Source organism: Bubalus kerabau, chromosome 8 (genome assembly GCF_029407905.1).
Source record: "Bubalus kerabau isolate K-KA32 ecotype Philippines breed swamp buffalo chromosome 8, PCC_UOA_SB_1v2, whole genome shotgun sequence".
Lineage (NCBI taxonomy): Eukaryota > Metazoa > Chordata > Mammalia > Artiodactyla > Bovidae > Bubalus > Bubalus kerabau.
In genome coordinates this window covers 96,809,636-96,830,439 of record NC_073631.1, presented here as the reverse complement: position 1 = coordinate 96,830,439, position 20,804 = coordinate 96,809,636, and the positions used below count along the sequence as shown (strand labels likewise).

Here is a 20,804-nt window from a genome sequence, read left to right as displayed (position 1 = left end):
GCATCCTATTCTAGGGACTCAGGAATCTGAGGAAAAACTCAAACTCAAAAATGTTTAGAAAGAATCACAACATCTGTATATGGGGAAAAAAATACAATAAACAAAATCTCAACTGATTACTAATTCTGAACTCTTGAAATATCTATGTTCAATATGGGAGAAAATCTAATAAATTCATTTTAAGCTCAGAAATTTTATCCTAGTAAAAATAAAATGCAATTTAATTCTGGACAGATCATTATTCTATTAATGATTTAAAGTTACTTTATCCAAAGAAAGAACAATTCACATAGTAAAAGTATCCAAGAGTAAAATACTATTTTCATAAAGTTAGCTATAGATAGGGATATAATAAAAATATTCAACTATATTTCAACACTGAAGGATTAAACCAATTATTTGAAGAAATAAAAAGGATTTAAAATATGCAATTCAGATATCAGTGATTAGTAAAATGCTCCCAGGTTTGCCTCAGGAAGTTCACATCTTGAGAAAATACCATTTTGTTTCAGCAATTTTCCTACAAAATCTTGCATTGGTTTCTTAAGGAATACAACATCATTTTTTCCCATTGCATCTGATGAGGTAAAATAGCTTGCTATGAAAAGGAGAAACAGAAATGATCCATTTTACTTTGATCTGCATAAAGGAGTTTGAAAACCAGTCTCAATTCCCACCCCTGGATGAAGGGAAGATAAAATAACTATTGTGCTAGACAAAGGATCAAAAGAATGCAAACAACAACTCAAAGAAAGCAAAGGGTATCTGAGAACACACACAGTTTTCTTACCACATTCTCCAAAGGAGCTGCACCGAACACTTTAAAGACAGGGTTGGGTTTGGAGGGAGAGATACAAAGGACAATGGCTTGCTGTCCCACTCGAGTAGTATATTCATCTAATGTGGCTCGAAGTTTCCTGAATTAGAGAACGAAAAGACAGAAATTATGTGACACAGACACAAGATTTCCTTTGACTTGAGACAATTTATTCTAATTAGGTATGTCTTCTGTTACCTGAATTGTGAAAAGGGTGTGTGTGAGGTTTAATATCCTGTTCAGCAGAAATATGTACATCCCTTTGTCCTAAAGACCCGTGACTAGCTCACTGACATGAGAGTCTGCCCCAGGACACAGCCGTGACACAACATTGAATACAGACAGTATCATACTTCCTGATCTCAGCACCAAAAGTGTGCTGCTTATAATAATAAAGATTAATACTGAGATGTCCTCCTATAGACTTTACTATATCATCTCCATGCTTACTGAAGGGGCCTAAAATGAACTGCTTCTGATTTCTTTGACTGATATCATCATTGTTTATGTCTTGCTCCGATGCTCAGTTACGTCCGACTTTTTGCGACCCTATGGACTATAGCCTGCCAGGCTCCTCAGTCCATGGGATTCTCTCAGCAAGAAAACTGGAGTGGGGTGCCACTTCCTCCTTCAGGCAATCTCCCTGACCCAGGGATTGAACCTGTATCTCTTGCGTCTCCTGCATTAGGAGGCTGATTCTTTACCACTGAGCACCTGGGAAGCCTATTTATATCTTACTACTTCAAAATGTTGTCATTTCCAGATTTTCACTGTGATATAAACAATAATTCTTAGTCCTGAAGTATTTTACAAATGAGGATGGAGTAAAAGAGCTTTTTCAAATACATCAGCACTGTATTAAACAGAAACACTGTCCTCTCCTGGAAATTATGGGAGATTATTTTAAAGTTCTACATTCCATAATTCTTCTGTGAACACAGTCTACCCTGTCAAGGGACTGGTGAGTCATGTCATTTCAAATGAAGCAAAGCCAACAAATCACAAGAAAGTTTTCCATCTTTCTCCAAAAGCACTGTCTATGCCCCTTTTAGAAAAGATGCTCTATAAAAAATATATTCAATTCCTCCTGCCTGTACTATCATTAAAGGTAGTAAGATTTATCATTAAAGGAAAGGAAATTTTTTTGCCCATCTAGTGGTATATAACCTCTGTGTTGAAAACTACCATTAAGTATTTTCTGGATTTTCCCTTCAGTTTCTTATAATCTTATGTTCTTAATATAGAATATATTTTCTAACTTTTGTCCCCATATCATTTACAAGTGCTGGTACTCCATTTGGATTCAACATTCCAATAAACATCTTAACAATTTGGATATACAAAATACTAAAAGAAGAAACTTCTGAAACATTTTATAGACTAAATTTTTTATTATACACGAATGCATGTTGAGCAGCCTGTCAAAATATGAAGTCCTCCATGTACCACAGATGTGTAATAATCTTTCTTTGCAACCTACAAACTCTTCAGAAGAAATAAAAACAAGTGGAAGAAGTGGAAGTGAAGTCGCTCAGTCATGTCCAACTCTTTGTGACCACACGGACTGTAGCTTACCAGGCTTCTCCATCCATGGGATTTTCCAGGCAAGAGTATTGGAGTGGATTGCCATTTCCTCCTCCAAGAGATCTTCCCAACCCAGGGACTGAACCTAAGTCTCCCGGTTTGCAGGCAGATGCTTTACCATCTGAGCCACCAGGGAAGCCAAGTAAAGGACCACATAGCAAAAAAGAAATCCAGTGGCATTCCTTGAAAGAATGATAAGAAAATACATTCACTGTCTCCAATTCCTCTCTTCCCATTCTCTCTTGAAGACCCTTTAATCCTTTCATCCTTACTGCTCCTCTGAAAACACATTATCAAGTTCAATCATGTTCTCCATGTTGCTAAATTTAATGGTCAATTTGCATCTTAGTCAACCTGTCAGCACCATCTGATAGTGCTGATCACAAGTCCTCCTTCTTGAAACAATGTTTGCACTTGGTTTCCAAGACACCATTCTCCTGGTTTCCTCCTGACTCACTGGTCACTTCTTAGACTCTTTGATAGTTCCTTTCCTTTCTTTAACCCCTTCAGTACACACTTATTCCCTCAGTTCAGTTCAGTTGCTCAGTCGTGTCCGACTCTTTGCAACTCCATTAATCTCAGCACACCAGGCCTCCCTGTCCATCACCAACCCCTGGAGTTCATTCAAACTCATGTCCATCAAGTCGGTGATGCCATCCAACCGTCTCATCCTCTGTCGTCCCCTTTTCCTCCTGCCCCCAATCCCTCCCCGCATCAGAGTCTTTTCCAATGAGTCAACTCTTCACATGAGATGGCCAAAGTATTGGAGTTTCAGCTTTAGCATCAGTCCTTCCAATGAACACACAGGACTGATCTCCTTTAGGATGGACTGGTTGGATCTCCTTGCAGTCCAAGGGACTCTCAAGAGTCTTCTCCAACACCACAGTTCAAAAGCATCAATTCTTCGGCGCTCAGCTTTCTTTACAGTCCAACTCTCACATCCATACATGACCACTGGAAAAACCATAGCCTTGACTAGATGGACCTTTGTTGGCAAAGTAATGTCTCTGCTTTTCAATATGCTATCTAGGTTGGTCATAACTTTTCTTCCAAGGAGTAAGCATCTTTTAATTTCATGGCTGCAATCACCATCTGCAGTGATTTTGGAGCCCAAAAAAATAAAGTCTGACACTGTTTCCACTGTTTCCCCATCTATTTCCCATGAAGTGATGGGACCAGATGCCATGATCTTAGTTTTCTGAATGTTGAGCTTTAAGCCAACTTTTTCACTCTCCTCTTTCACTTTCATCAAGAGGCTTTTTAGTTCCTCTTCACTTTCTGCCATAAGGTGGTGGCACCTGCTATCTGAGGTTATTGATATTTCTCCCGGCAATCTTGATTCCAGCTTGTGCTTCTTCCAGTCCAGCGTTTCTCATGATGTACTGTGCATATAAGTTAAATAAGCAGGGTGACAATATACAGCCTTGACGTACTCCTTTTCCTATTTGGAACCAGTCTGTTGTTCCATGTCCAGTTCTAACTGTTGCTTCCTGACCTGCATATAGGCTTCTCAAGAGGCTCCCTTAAAAGAAATGGAGTAGCCATTATGGTCAACAAAAGAGTCAGAAATGCAGTACTTGGATGCAATCTCAAAAATGACAGAATGATCTCTGTTCATTTCCAAGGCAAACCATTCAATATCAAGTAATCCAAGCCTATGGTCCAACCAGTAACGCTGAAGAAGCTGAAGCTGAATGGTTCTATGAAGACCTATAAGACCTATAACTAACACCCAAAAAGATGTCCTTTTCATTATAGGGGACTGGAATGCAAAAGTAGGAAGTCAAGAAACACCTGGAGTAACAGGCAAATTTGGCTTTGGAGTACGGAATGAAGCAGGGCAAAGGCTAATAGAGTTTTGCCAAGAGAATGCACTGGTCATAGCAAACACCCTCTTCCAACAACACAAGAGAAGACTCTACACATGGACATCACCAGATGGTCAACACCGAAATCAGACTGATTATATTCTTTGCAGCCAAAGATGGAGAAGCTCTATACAGTCAGCAAAAACAAGACCAGGAGCTGACTGTGGCTCAGACCATGAACTCCTTATTGCCAAATTCAGACTGAAATTGAAGGAGGTAGGGAAAACCACTAGACCATTCAGGTATGACCTGAATCAAATCCCTTATGACTCTACAGTGGAAGTGAGAAATAGATTTAAGGGACTAGATCTGATAGACAGAGTGCCTGATGAACTATGGATGGAGGTTCGTGACATTGTACAGGAGACAGAGATCAAGACCATCCCCATGGAAAAGAAATGCAAAAAGAAACATGGCTGTCTGAGGAGGCCTTACAAATAGCTGTGAAAAGAAGAGAAGCAAAAAGCAAAGGAGAAAAGGAAAGATATACCCATTTGAATGCAGAGTTCCAAAGAATAGCAAGGAGAGGTAAGAAAGCCTTCCTCAGTGATCAGTGCAAAGAAATAGAGGAAAACAACAGAATGGGAAAGACTAGAGATGTCTTCAAGAAGATTAGAGATACCAAGGGAACATTTCATGGAAAGATGGGCTCAATAAAGGACAGAAATGGTATGGACCTAACAGAAGCAGAAGATATTAAGAAGAGGTGGCAACAATACTCAGAAGAACTGTACAAAAAAGAGCTTCATGACCCAGACAATCATGATGGTGTGATCACTCACCTAGAGCCAGACATCCTGGAATGCGAAGTCAAGTGGGCCTTAGAAAGCAACACTATGAACAAAGTTAGTGGAGGTGATGGAATTCCAGTTGAGCTATTTCAAATAGCGAAAGATGATGCTATGAAAGTGCTGCACTCAGTATGCCAGCAAATTTGGAAAACTCAGCAGTGGCCACAGGACTGGAAAAGGTCAGTTTTCATTCCAAGCCCAAAGAAAGGCAATCCCAAAGAATGCTCCAACTACCGCACAATTGCATTCATGTCACACACTAGCAAAGCAATTCTCAAAGATTCTCCAAGCCAAGCTTCAGCAATACATGAACCATGAACTTCCAGATGTTCAAGCTGGTATTAGAAAAGGCAGAGGAACCAGAGATCAAATTGCCAACATTCGCTGGATCATTGACAAAGCAAGAGAATTCCAGTAAAACATCTATTTCTGCTTTCTTGACTATGCCAAAGCCTTTGACTGTGTGGATCACTCATTCCTAGTCTGCTTCAAATGCTACGTATGTGCTTCTATCTTCAGCCTTGCTTTCATTCTTGTACCCTCAGTCTATTCTCAACACAGTAGCCTGAGTGATACTTTTAAAATATAAGTTAGATTATATCATTGTTTTAATCAAAAGTCTTCATTGACTTCCTATGTCACTTAGAGTAAGAGTCAAAGCCCTTAGACTGGACCAGAAGACGCCATGGTGTGACTTTCCACTACTATTATGACCACACCTCTTCTCATTCTTTCTCTAGCTGCTCCTCAAACATACCTAAGACATGCCTTCCCACTTCAGAACCTTTGCTTTTACTACCCGTCAGCCCCAAAAGTTCTTCCTGTAGATATCAACATGGTTTCCCTTAAAATTACTTCAGGTCTCTGTTCAAAGGTTGCCTTAACAAAGATCATTTCTATAGAAAAATAAAAACTACCATATCCCTCCCAATCCTCTAACCTTTCTATTTTATCTTGCTTTTTTTTTTTTTTTTACTTTTCATCATCTGATGTATCATATATCTCTTATTCCCTCCACTAGAATATAAGCTCTTTAATTTATCTTGTTAGCTGTTAGGTTCCCAAGGCCCAGAACAATACCTGGCACATGGCAGGCATATATTAATAAATTTTCTCTGAATGAAATAATATAATTCTATACATCTATACAGGGAAGTTAGGGCTTCCCTGGTGGGTCAGTGGTAAAGCATCTTCCAATGCAGGAGACATGGGTTCAATTCCTGGGTCAGGAAGACACACTAGAGAAGGAAATGGCAACTTACTCCAGTATTCACGCCTAAGGAAATCCCATGGACAGAAGAGCCTGGTGGGCTGCAGTTCACGGAGTTGCAAAAGAGGCTAATAAGACCCAGCAACTAAACAACAACATACATCTGTTAATCATAGTTATAGTTTCATTTATTTTTGTTTAGAGTACTTTAAAGTCTAATTCTGTCATGAAAGAATTTAATTTGGTATCCCTTGATGAAGGGCTTCCCTGGTAGCTCAGCTTGTGAAGAACCTGCCTGCAATGCAGGAAACCAGGTTCAATTCCTGGGTTGGGAGGATCCCCTGGAGAAGGGGTAGGCTATCCTTTCCAGTATTCTTAGGCTTCCCCGGTGGCTGAGAGAGTAAAGAATCCGCCTGCAATGTGAGAGACCTGGGTTTGATCCCGGGTTGGAAAAAGCCCCTGGAGGAGGGCATGGCAACCCACTCCAGTGTTCTTGCCTGGACAATCCCCATGGACAGAGGAGCCTGGTGGGCTACGGTCCATGGAGTCACAGAGTTGGACATGACTGAGTGACTAAGCACAGCACACCACATCCCCTGATGAACCTAATAAGGTATATTCTGTCATCCATACCATAAAGTATTTGAGGAACAGCAACAATATGGATAAGGAAGCCCTCACCTAAGCAAACGTGTTTGCTGTCTCTTCCGGATAGATGGATTAGATTCAAACACATGAGGACGTTTCCGTTTCTTTCCTGTTGCCACAGCAGCAGCAGCAGCCATTCCCACAGGACCTGAAACAATAACGTATGTGCTGAGACCAGGCAGAGTCTGTTAACTGCACCAAGCAGAAAACAATTAGATGTACAAAAAAGTAGCATTTATTTCCTAGTGTATTATCAATAAGTATAGAATATTACTGATACCATCAATATACTTCACCCCTGTTCAACATGGATCATATTTTAATTTACCATTAAAACTTACAATGAAGATTTTTAAAAAGTTAATGACTTACACCTCCCCACCACATACTAGCTTGAATTTTATATAATGTTTTTTATCAGGATACCCATACTGTTAAGGCAATATTCTCAAAGGTGCTAGATGAAATAGCACCATTGAGAGGAAGAGCTTGCCAAGACAAAAAAAGTTACAGATTTCAAATTTCATTTCCATTCCTGTGCCCCTCTTTCCGTTACAAGGCACTGTCAAGTCAGAAAGTCAGAGATAATCACTCATATTTGGAACCCCAACCCTACCACCACCACCACATATTAAAAGGACTATCTAGAAGAATACTGTCTTAAGTGGAAAATTTTTTCTTATATATCTGAGAATCATGCCCTAAATGGAACTGTTAACCACAAGGTCATGTTGATGAAAGCATCCCGAAAGGAAAGTAATAAAAACTGTCCCACTCTAAGGGGAAAATGTTAATAAAATTTGGTCTGGTTTGCCCTGAAACTAATGACTAAAACAAAGGGTAGGCTTTAAGGAATTATTAGTCTCTGATTCACCCAATCTCAACATATCAGTGGCATTCCTTTTATTTTTTAAAACAGACAATCCATCTTTATCTTTATTTGTGAACCCCCTAAAAGGTTTAAATGAAAATCAGGTTTAAGTGCTCACATTTATCCTGGCATATATGTTCTATAAATGGCTCAATTACAATAGGCCTCCCTGAAAATCTAGATGAGCCTCTCTACATGTTATTTAGTAGTATACTCAGTCTGACTTAAATAAAACCTCTCTAAAGAAGACTCTTGAGAGTCCCTTGGACTGCAAGGAGATCCAACCAGTCCATTCTAAAAGAAATCAGTCCTGGGTGTTCATTGGAAGGACTGATGCTAAAGCTGAAACTCCAGTACTTTGGCCATCTCATGTGAAGAGTTGACTCATTGGAAAAGACTCTGATGCTGGGAGGGATTGGGGGCAGGAGGTAAAGGGGACGACAGAGGATGAGATGGCTGGATGGCATCACCGACTCGATGGACATGAGTTTGGGTGAACTCCGGGAGCTGGTGATGGACAGGGAGGCCTGGCATGCTGCAATTCATGGGGTCGCAAAGAGTCAGACACGACTGACTGACTGAACTGAACTCAAAGAGCCCCAAAATAAGCAAGAAATAAGGTAATGCCTTTTACCTTCCTTTCCATTATAAACAAACAGCTGGTAGAAGAAAAAATATTACTGATGCATTTTTTCCTAACATTTAATTTTTTAAACTGTGGTAATGACACAACATATGAGATCCACCGTCTCAACAAACTTTAAGTGTACAATATAGTACTGTTAACTATAGACACAATGTTGTAGAGCAGATCTCTAGAACTATTCATCTTGACTGAAGATGACTGAAACTTTATGTTCTTTAATGGCAACTCCCCATTTCCACACCCCAGCCCCGGCCAACCCCATTCTACTATATGCAGAGGAGAATAAGAGTTTGAATATGATACTTCATGTAAGTAAATCATGCAGGACCTGTCCTTTTAACCTGGTATATGTTACTTAACATAATGCCCTCAAGGTTCATCCATGTCGTCATATATGGTAGGATTTCCTCCCTTTTTAAAAAAAAAAAAAAGCTAAATAATATTCCATACATACATACCACATTTTCTTTATCTATTCATCTGGAGAAGGGAATGGCAACCCACTCCAGTGTTCTTGCCTGGAGAATTCTATGGACAGGGGAGCCTGTTGGGCTACAGTCCATGGGGTCACAAAGAGTCAGACACGACTGAGTGACTAACACACATTCATCTGTCAATGGAAATTTAGATTGTTTCCACATCTTGACTACTGTGAATAATGCTTCAGTGAACACAGCATTGCCAATACCTCCATGAGATCCTGATGTCAATTCTTTTGAATAAACATCCATAGGAAGAACTGGATCATATGGTAATTGTATCTTTAATTTTGGGGGAGGACTTTCATACTGTTTTCCATAGGGGCTGTATCATTTTACATTTCTACCAACAACATATAAGGATTCCCATTTCTCCATATCCATGCCAATACTTATTTTTTTATTTTCTGGTAACAGCCATGTTAACAGGCGTGAGGCAGTATCGCATCATAGTTTTGATTTGCATTTCCCTGATGATTAGTGATGCTGAGCATCTTTTCATACACTTATTGACCATTTGTATGCCTTCTTTAGGAAGATGTCTACTCAAGTCTTTTGTCCATTTTTTAATCAGGTTGCCATTATGTTACTGAGTTGTGTGAGTCCAACATTTTTATTATTATTGTATTAGAAGTTTCAAATATATTTTTTAAAAACTTTAAAATATATAGCAAAGTTGAAAGAATTTTATAGTGAACATTCACCTATCTACCAACTAGATTCTACTAATATTTTACTATATGTATCTATCCACCTTCCTACCCATTCATCAACCCATATTGGGTTTTTTTAAATACATTTCAAATTAAACTACAGTATGATCCCACTATATACTTCAGTAGAAGTATCATTAGCTAGAGTTCAATATTTGTAAGTTTTTTCTTTTGAGATAAAATCTACATATAACAAAATGTACAAGTCATTCAATAAATTTTTTAAAAAGCATACAACTATGAAACCCAAACCCCTACTAAGATATGTAATATCATCACTACAAATAGTTCTCTCCTGTACCTTCCCATCAGTTCTTCTCTGTACTTCCCATCATAAGGACACAATTCTTGTTTGTTTCACCCTACATTAATTTTGCCTATTCTGCTGCTGCTGCTGCTAAGTCACTTCAGTCGTGTCTGACTCTGTGCGACCCCATAGATGGCAGCCCACCAGGCTCCCCTGTCCCTGGGATTCTCCAGGCAAAAACACTGGAGTGGGTTGCCATTTCCTTCTCCAATGAATGAAAGTGAAAAGTGAAAGTGAAGTCGCTCAGTCGTGTCTGACTCTTTGTGACCCCATGGACTGCAGCACGTCAGACCTCCCTGTCGATCACCAACTCCCGGAGTTTGCTCAAATTCATGTCCATATTCATATAAAAATAAATAATATTTATTCATTCTAAATTTTATTTATTTTTAAATACCTTTTTATATGAATGTTTATTTTGAAATGTTTAACTTAATAAATCCTATCAAGAACAACCTATTCCCTCTTTCCTAGGAAATAAACCCTATTTATTTATTTATCTGGCTGCACCAGGTCTTGGTTGCAGCACATTCGATCTCTGTTGTGGTGGCATGCAAACTCTTAGTTGTAGCATGTGGGATCTAGTTCCCTGACCAGAGATCAAATCTGGGTCCCCAGGATTGGGAGGGCAGAGCTTTAGCCTCTGGACCAACAGGGAAGACCTGATTCTAAATTTAAATGGAAATGCAAAGGGCTAAAAACAGCCAAAGGAATTTCTGAAGATTTTAAAAAGGAAGCAGGGGCACTCATCCTACCAAGTACCAATAGTTACTATAAGGCTACAATCCCTTATGACAGTGTAGAACTGACTGAAAAGATAGACAAATAAATCAACATAACTTACTCGAGAGTTCACAAACACCCTGCTGTGTCAAAAGACAGAGATGGGAAAAGGATGGATGATTAAAGATCTGGTGTCGGAGCAACTGACTGTCTGCATGCAAAAATAATGAAAGTAGATCGATACATCATACTATACAAGAAAATAAATTCCAGGTAGCTTAAAGGCTTAAATGTTAAACAAAAACATCAATAAAATAACAACAAACTATGTAACTTCTACAATAAACTACTGGAAAGTATTTAGAAACACAGGGTTAAGAAGAACTGCTTAAACAAAACTCCAGAAGGATAAAACACCAGTAACTGCACAATGATATAAATCCAAACCTCTATGAACAAAAAGAAATAACAAAAAATTGGGCAGGGAGTGGACAACTAAGAGAAGAAGATAATTACAATAAATATTCACCAAGAAGAGATTAGTGCTAAGAAAAAATCAGTAACTCAAAAAAAAAAAAACTGGGAAAATGGACAAAGGAAAATATGCAAAATAAGAATAGTCAATAAAGTTCTGAGATAATACTCTATCTTATTTTCCTGCACTGGCTGGAACCTCTTGCTCAAACAAGCATATTAAACCAACACTGAGATACTATTTCATACCCATCAGACTGGCAAAAATAAAAACAATTGACAATACCAAATGTGGCAAGGATGAGAAGCAATAGGCACTTGAGTACACTGCTGGTGGGAATGCAAACAAATGAAAGTATTTGGAAAGACATTTGGGATACCCAGTAAAGTTGAAAATGTGACTATCTTTGCCCTCCTGAGTATACCCTGAAGCAGCGTTTTTAAAACTATGAGTAGTTTTTTGTTTGTTTTAATAACATGGAATAAAGTGAAAGATATCATATCATAGAGTGTGTTACTTGCAGTAGAAGTTAAGTATCACTTCATGAGAAATTGTTATTTCAGTTATATGTGCATTTATTCTAGATCACAATTATTATTGTGGCACACTGTCAAAAGAAGTTTGAAAACCAAAGCCAAGAGCTCTCTCACAATATGTACAAGAAAACACAAAATAATTTTTATTTGTAGCAACTGTAAATAGTAAAAGATTATAGACAACCTAAGTGTTCTCCCAATATATGACACATTCAGATAATGAATCGATACTAAATAACAGTTAAAATGAAAATTATCTAGTCATATTATCAACATAAATAAACCTCAGAAAAATAATACTGCACGAAATAAACACTTTTAGACAAACAATACCAGAGTGATACCATTTATATATAATTTAAAACATGCAAGTGAAAGTGAAGGTCACTCAGTCTGACTCTTTGTGACCCCATGGACCGTACAGTCCATGGAATTCTCCAGGCCAGAATACTGGAGTGGGTATCCCTTCTCCAGGGGACTCTTCCTGACCCAGGGATCGAACCCAGGTCTCCCGCATTGCAGGCGGATTCTTTACCAGCAGAGCCACAAGGGAAGACAAAAACATGCAAAAACAATGCTAAATATTGTTTACTGATACACACAAAAAAATATGAAAGAAATTCAAGAGAATGATGACGATCAAATTCAGAATAGTGGTTACTTCAGCAGAGGGAGAGAAGGAAACAGGAATAGAAAAAGAGAGTAACCAGCTACCCTTCCCTCTCCATTTAAAGTTCATTATATTCCTCAGAGAACTCAGTGGTTTTGAAATTATTTAACTTGGTTATATGTACCCTTCTTCCTATCACTGGTCTGTAAGGTCCTTTAGGAGCAAGTTCTTGCCTGTCTTGTTTATAGTGTCTACATATACTAATATAAAGTATGTAATAATTTCTCAATAACTGTTGAATGATTAAATCATTTCTATGAGTTGGGCCTCAGTTTCCACATCTGCCACATAAGAGGGTTAAAGTTCTTTGCTAATCTTAACACTATGACAATGCAGTACTGTATTATAGCAAAACTATGTCTCAAAAACACCTTCCTTCCAAGAAGTTGACTTGGATTCATTATGTTAGGATGCCCTCTTCTGGGAAGTATAAAAATTTCAAAATATATCTCACAAACATGTTTTATGTATTTTGCCACTAAATCTTATTTTTAAATTCACTATTTCAGAAAAATACAGTGGATAACAACAGACAGCAAAAGTTTATTTTCACTGTAGCTGTCTTCTTTCACTTAAATACAGCATATACATTTTAAAAAAATGTAGTACTTTGGCTATTTCTAATCATTGATTTCCTGTCCATCTTTTCCTAAGTATCTTCAAAATCAGTGTTCCTTATACAATATTAGATCCATCCAGACATGGTCTACATGGAGCTTTCCACATAGTGCTAAATGTACAGTGTAAACAGTAAAGAGAATGATACAAAATATCACCCAGCTTTAAGTCATTTAGAGGCCCAGAAAATCTCAAAACCTTAAACTGGATTAAGATCATCCAGGATTGCTAGTGCCCAGGTACTGGCAGAAGCAAACAAAAATCCTTGCTAGAAGACAATAGTATTATTCTAGATCCCAAATTATTCTAAAAATAGTTTTCTAAACACACACACATCCAGCATTCATCCAAATAGAACCAGAACATGAGGAGAAAAACCAACATAAAGCAAGCTGGATATAAGACGGAAAATTAATATTAAGTATGTATGAAACAAAAATAATAGCACAAGTACATATAACTTCTAAACTAACAAGAAAAAAATGAAAAAATAAAAAAAAACACCTTTTAATCACTCCAAAAAAAAAAATCGAAAGGAAAGTAAACAGGACAACGAGAAAGCATATAGTAAACATAATAAATTTAAACCCAAATATATCAGTGATTACATTTAATGTAAATCGACTAAATGAATTAAAAGTAGGGCTTCCTTGGTGGCTAAGATGGTAAAGAATCTGCCTCCAATGCAAGAGACCCGGGTTGGATCCCTAGATGGGGAAGATCCCCTGGAGAAGGAAATGAAAACCCACTCCAGTATTCTCGCCTGGGAAATCCCACAGACAGAGTAGCCTGGTGGGCTACAGTCCAAGGGGTCGCAAAGAGTCGAATATGACTGAGCTGTTGAGTTAAAAGTAAAGAGTACTGGAATGGATGAAAAAGCAAAACCAAAGTTCATGTCACTATGTATGACATGTTCATGTTCATGTCACAGTATATGAGTCTAGAACCTAAGTATATGGACCTAAGTATATATGTCACACGTGTATGAGTCTAGAACCTAAGTCTCAGTGTAATACAGGTACAAGTTGAAAATGCAAGGCTTTTCACACAAGAACCTAAAATGCAAGGCTTTTCACACAAGAACCTAAGCATATGCACCTAAGTATATATGTCACACGTATATGAGTCTAGAACCTAAGTCTCAGTGTAATACAGGTACAAGTTGAAAATACAAGGCTTTAAAAAAATCATGAAGATACGATATGAAGATATCTGAATGCCTGTATCCTTGGCTCTTTCAGATAAGCACAGTACCAGAGTTAAGCCAAAAATGAAGAGATTCCAATCTAAACATTACCTGCAGCAGCCAGATGGGCTGTTACCTCATCAGCCGCTGTGGAGTTAAGTATGTCTGAATCGTCATACGAGGTGTCCTCAGGAGAAGAGGGTGAGTCTTCATCAGCACTCAACATACTGTGTTCGGTGTAGGTGGCCACATGGACCTGCTGAACTTGTTGGGCCACTGCGTGAGCTTCTATGGTAGCCATGTGTTCAGTTTGGGTCACTCCGTGTTCCTCCATGAAGATCCACTATTGGAAAAAAAGGTAAAGAACAGGATTCAGTGTGTAATACAGGTTAATACTTAAACTAAGAAATACTTTCCTCAAGGGAAGAGGAACTTCGACAAGCCTTTTGTTTTACTATATACCTCACCACACCAAATCATAGGAAATGGGCAGCATCATTACCGTATGACATAAAAATGGTAGAACATTTTCCTTGCATGAAACTATTCTGATGGAAATTCACTGCGTTAATTTTATATTTAAAGTCACAAAACAATAAATATCTTTGGTATTATCCATAATGATAAAAAAGATATTTAAAAGGTCCTGGTGACTTGCATTTGACACTGTGCACATAAAAACAGTAAGTAAAATACTTAACAGTTCCTTTGTAATTTAAACACATATAGGAGCTAAACATTTTTTTCCCAAACTGTGATCATTCAAATTGGTTTTTCTGCTTGTAACACTGTGTTTCTTATACACCCTGAAATGACACAGTAACAGGACTAAGGTATACTCTCCTACAGACAGCACTTAATGCTCTGTTCTCTCTTCCCCCTGCCCTAACATACAGAGAGGTACATTATCCTTAACAATCTTTTGAAGCATACATACATATGTATGATTTAAAATAAAAATAGGTTCACAATACATATATTATTCTGTGACAAGATATCTGGACATTTTGACATGTCAAAACAGACATACACCTTTCTATATAGCTGAAGAATACTTCACTTGATTGATTATCGATGTGCCATAATTATGCAATCAATCACCTACTGATATATAGGAAAGTGAAAGCATTAGTCACCCAGTTGTATCTGGCTCTTTGCGACCCCATGGACTGTAGCCCGCCAGGTCCTCTGTCCATGGGATTCTCCAGGCAAGAACACTGGAGTGGGTTGCCATTCCCTTCTCCAGAGGATTTTCCTGACCCAGGAAAAGAATCCAGGTCTCCCAGGGAGATTTACTGTCCGAGCCACCTGGGAAGCCATGATATATAGGTAGGAAGGCAGCTTCCATATTTTTGCTACTATAAACATCAGTGAAGTGAACATCCTTTTATATCAAACTATGCATATCAGTTTCTCAAAAAACTTTTAGAAGAATTACCATATGATCCAGCAATTCCACACTTCTGGGTACTATATATGCTGGGAGAACTGAAAGGAGGGTCTGAAAAGGCTTTTTGTACACTGAAGTTCACAGCAGCATTATTCACAATGGCCAAAAGGTGGAAGCAGCTAACTATCCACCAATAGATGAATGGGTAACAAAATGTGAACAAACCTCCAATTAAAAATAAATTTACAAAACTAATTGAAAAATAAAATGAATTTGAACCTTAAAAAAAAGTGGACACACAAACAATGGAATGTTAGTCTTAAAAAGGAAGAAATGCAAACTATGAATAGAGGGCATCTTTTTCAACTTGATAAAAAAAAATAATTTACAGCTAACATCATACTTAATGGTGAGAAACTAGATAGAATTTTGAAGATTCGAGATACCCCCAGATTCGTACATATCTAAAAATGCAATTTAATGCATCATTTAAGTCATGCAATTAAACACAATATATGAAAGGAAGATACCATTAAAATACTATTTTTCCATCCATTTCACTGTTCTAGTCTGAGACAAACTGCCTAGGGCATTTTAGAATTCTGGGTACTCCAAAATTGTTTTTAAATGATTTGGGATTAGATGGCATCTAAATCCTTTTCAAAAGGATTTGTACGCTATGCACTTGGCATAATGGATTTCAGTTCTTTTCTCCAGAACAGCAGTTCACAGAATAAATCAATAGGGACGTCTGTTTCACAGGCTTGTCACTCCTACCCAGAGCCTCATCTCTTTCTAGGTCTTTCCCCAGGCCATCCTTCAGCCTCACTAACCTGTCTGCTGACACTCTGTAAAAAGCAAAGGCAAGATCATTTCAGACTTCTCTGAACCAGAGTGGGATACTTGTAAAGGATGCTTTAAATGGTTTCATAATTTAGTAAGCAAAACAGGTTGTCTAAAGCCACATATGACTGGCATACACATACTGCAGGCAATTGTCATACCCCATCCCACTTAAGTCATTTTTAGTGATGCATTCCAGCTTTCATCCTCAAAAAGTCAGATTCTCTGGACAGCAAAAATGATAGGAACTTCTGATAGATAAAAACATTAGATAATATGAAAATTTAAAAATAGCACAGGCTATTACCAGACATTCAGAACTCCTGGACAAGTTACTTAACCTGTAAGCCTCAATTTCAACCTTTTTTTTTTTAACGATAAAGAAAAAAAAAAGTAGTACCTTTCCTGAAAAGGAAGGGGGTTAAAGGAAACTTTCCAGATACGGTGAAGAACACATAAAAGCTCAACACTAATTATTATGATGCCAGAATTCCTATGTCTTCATGATTCTATCCTTCTTGACACATTACCTGACTAGTCTCTCAAGGACTGGGCCTCAATTACCTCATCTTTAAGCTACGCATCCATCTCTGAGGATATGGCTTTCTTGCTGCTGCTGCTGCTTTGTCGCTTCAGTCATTTCTGACTCTGTGTGACCCTATGGACTGCAGCCTGCCTGGCTCCTCTGTCCATGGTATTCTCTAGGCAAGAGTGGGTTGCCACGCCCTCCTCCACTGGATCTTCCCAATCCAGGGATGAAGCTGAGTCTCCTGCACTGCATGCAGATTCTTTACTACTGAGCCACCAGGGAAGCCCCATGGCTTTCTTAACTGCATGCACAAAATTTTGAGTCAAGCATCTAAAAAGACTTTATTATATTAACTTCAGCGACTCAAATACTAGACTCCAAAACATTAACATAAGGAAATTATAGGGAACACCTCTAACATAATTTCATGAGAATGCACAAAACAGAGAATGGACCCAACAGTGATTCCTCTGAATAGATATGAAAAGCAAGATGAAAGGACAGACAACAGGTAAGTGTGATTCTAAACATCACATTCAAATAAAAAGGCATGTCTATTACCTGGAACCAGTGATGTTCAGCAGATTACTTACACTCCATTTTTAAAAAAGCATTCCCCCCTAAAATAACACAACTTGGTAGCAATTTTATTAAAGCCTGTTTCTTAGCCTAGATCATCACCTGCGGTGCAACATATACTTCATCTGAAGGTTCTTCTTTAACATATAATCTAGAAGGGAATGGGGAACTTCCCTGTGCAGAACACATGGGTTCAATCCCTGGGTCAGGAAGATCCCCTGGAGAAGGAAATGGCAACCCACTCCAGTATCTTGCCTGGGAAATCCCATGGACAGAGGGGCCTGGCAGGCTACAGTCCAGGGGATTGTAAAGAGTCAGACAGACTTACTGACTAAGCACACATGCATCAGGGATTGGAGAAGGGGAATTTTAGACAGAGGAGTTCCTATTTTTGCCACTGTGGACCAGTAGGCATGGGACTAAAGATAATGGAAGAGAACTCAGAAAAACAGATTTTCTGTTCAGAAGCATCCTGTTAGTTGTAGTCAACAGTATGTAAGGAGCTACTGGAATGTGGATGAAATGTCTAAGGGCAGTTAAATTTAGTCTAATCCACACATAATGAGATTAAGTGTAGAGTATTAAAAAAAAAACAAAGTGGAAGAGCAGGCTGAGAAATCCAATCAAGGTATAAATAAAAGTAAGAGAAAGCCTTAGACTCACCAATAGAATTATCACATCAAAGGAAAAGCTACAAGAACAGCCTGGGGGAAATTCTCAGAGCAAGACAATGTCCACAGACAAAACCTGGGACAGAAAAGCAGAGAGGTTCAATTTAATTCATAGACATGTCCAGAATCTAAATTTCATGACTGGGATAGAAATTTTACTCAACAAAACAGCCTTTCCCAAAAAAGCCTAAAGCCAAAGACAACAATTTGATTCTTGAGGGACATAGGGTAATGGATCAAAATTTTACCACACCAGGAAAAACTTTAAAACAACTGCAACAAGAGAGTCAAAGTGAAAATAGAAACAAGGTAAAATGTGGTTTAATTCTGAGTAATAAATGGAGCTTAAGAAAAAAGGAATCCATTTGACCTTCCTAAGAATATTCTCTTTCAAACAGCCCAAGGGTGTTATAGGACTTGCAGAGGAAGAAGAAAACACACACACACACACACACACACACACACACACACACACACACACACTCCTCACATTACTGAGGTCTACAGGAAAAGAAGAACAAGCCATAGTCATGATGCAGCTTCTTGCTTTCCGTTTTCAGACTCCAACTATACTTAAAAAATCCAGCAGGTTAAATATAACACAAAGTAGAATGTAAAAGTTATGAACCCTGGCAATGTGAAGGCAAAAATCAGGCTGAGAGAGGTAAGGAGGCAGGAGGCGGCAGAGAGGCTGGAGAATGGCTGGGAGCATAACATCCTATCTTCACACAGTGAGGGACTCAGACCAAGAGCAGAGAGATCTCAGTATCACAATGCAACTCAGAAACAGAGCGGAAAGGAAGTACAGCGAGGTAAAATGCCCCAAGCTTGATAAATTAAGAAAAAGTAGTACAGGTATGTTTTCTAAAGTTATGGAGGTAATACTGTTTGATAATACTATTAACAAAATAGTTAAAACTATAAACAGAAACAGTTAGAGTAACTTGTCTCTGAACAGTGGGACTAGGTGCAGGTGAAGAGTGTGGCAAAAGGCCACTGATTTTTTATTATAAATCCTTCTATTTGAACTTTTCTCATAGGAATGTATTACTTTGAAAAATGAACCTTAAAACCAAATAACCCCAATATAGCCTTCCAAACTGATCATTTTGAAACTTTAAAAATTCAACATGCTAGAGCAAACCATCACTAGAAAAATCAAGTCCCTTTCTCATGCTCAGATCAAGAGAACAGCACAGTTCACGTTTAGAAATTGTCTTACCTTGAGTAAGGCTAACTGCCTAATTTATGACTGGAATCACATAATATTTTTCATTCCAATGTGGATAAAATTTGTAAATATTCATTAGTAACAACCAAAGAGTCCACATACTGCTTTTATACATATGTGAAAAAACAAGCTTTAACACACAACTTCATAATGACTTCAGGGTGAGTGGATGGTTTTGTGAAACCAATATTATAAGTTCATGGCAGGCAGGGCCTGGGTACTAAAGTCTCTATGAATAGCAGCCATCATAATTTGTTCCCTAATAAATGCTTGTGGGTAATTGGTTGCACATTATAATCAGTAAAGCTAGAGCCAGGCAATTACAGTTTCCATTAGTTCTCCTATAATACTGTGCTAGCCATTCATCTCTTCTCTCAACTTCCAAGCCCTCTATTCTATACCTGTACTGAAATGCTCTCTAGCCAATTCTGGGCTGGGTTGGCAAACTTTATTCACCAGCTTCATATTAGGTTTTACCAAGGAGAGACAACAGGGTAAGATGGGAAGAAGTGGAGAGAAGGGATTGCCTTGCAGTTTTCATTTCTAATCGAGTTGCTCCAATGACCAAGGATAGCCTCATCTCCCAACTCCAGCTGTGCCCCTCTCTCCATTGGCTGAGCACCAGCTGTGTGACATCCCACTCGGAAGTGAGATTCCCAGCTGTGTGGGGGCCCCTCTGAACTCTTAGGTTCCTCTATTCTGTTCCCCCAGCCCAAGGGGAGCGGGGGTAGCTGCTTCCCGTGTTACCCAGATTAACTCAGTGTCTGCTTTTGCTTTTCTAGTCTTCCAACACCTGTGTAACCAATTCCAGAATTAAATTCACTGAAATACCTCACATGGTTTACAGGTCCTGACTGATACAAAGGGAAGAAAATATGTACCTTTGTGGAAATTACTCAAAGGTGTCAATAAGTAGCATAATTTTATATTGATTTGTCAATACAATAAAATGTATTGACATTTTTATACTATCAATGAAGTGATTGAAGGACATTTTTATAAGGACACCACTATGGTTTGCTTCCATATGCCGATGGAAGTTGAATACAAAATCTTGAGTTTGATTAATCATTAAAAAGAGGCTATGATTTTGTATTCAACTTCCATCGGCAAATGGAATCTTGAGTTTGATTAATCATTAAAAAGAGGCTATGATTTTGTATTCAGCTTCCATCGGCATATGGAAGCAAACCATAGTGGTGTCCTTATAAAAATGTCTTTCGATCACTTCATTGATAGTATAAAAATGTCAAAACATTTTATTGTATTGACTTAAATCAATATAAAATTTTGCTACTTATTGACACTTGTGAGTAATATCCACAAAGGTACATATTTTCTTCCCTTTGTATCAGTCGTCTAGTTAAGGCTATGGTTTTTCCAGTGGTCATGTATGGATGTGAGAGTTGGACTGTGAAG

At 38.2% G+C, this 20,804-nt stretch overlaps 1 protein-coding gene across 9 annotated transcripts in view; it reads right to left on the bottom strand.

Annotated features, from left to right (window-relative positions):
• Positions 1-20,804, bottom strand: part of NRF1 (nuclear respiratory factor 1) — a 135,895-nt gene that overhangs the window by 68,395 nt on the left and 46,696 nt on the right. For 7 of the 9 annotated variants that reach the window (XM_055590897.1, XM_055590895.1, XM_055590898.1 and 4 more), the window contains 4 exons: positions 14,254-14,485; positions 10,779-10,868; positions 6,952-7,066; positions 791-917 (listed from right to left, as the gene is read on the bottom strand). In XM_055590897.1, coding sequence (XP_055446872.1) covers positions 791-917; positions 6,952-7,066; positions 10,779-10,868; positions 14,254-14,476 — 555 coding nt within the window. In that variant the 5' untranslated portion in view covers positions 14,477-14,485. The remainder of the gene's footprint in view (positions 1-790; positions 918-6,951; positions 7,067-10,778; positions 10,869-14,253; positions 14,486-20,804) is intronic. The other 2 variants (XM_055590902.1, XM_055590904.1) reach the window with 1 other exon arrangement.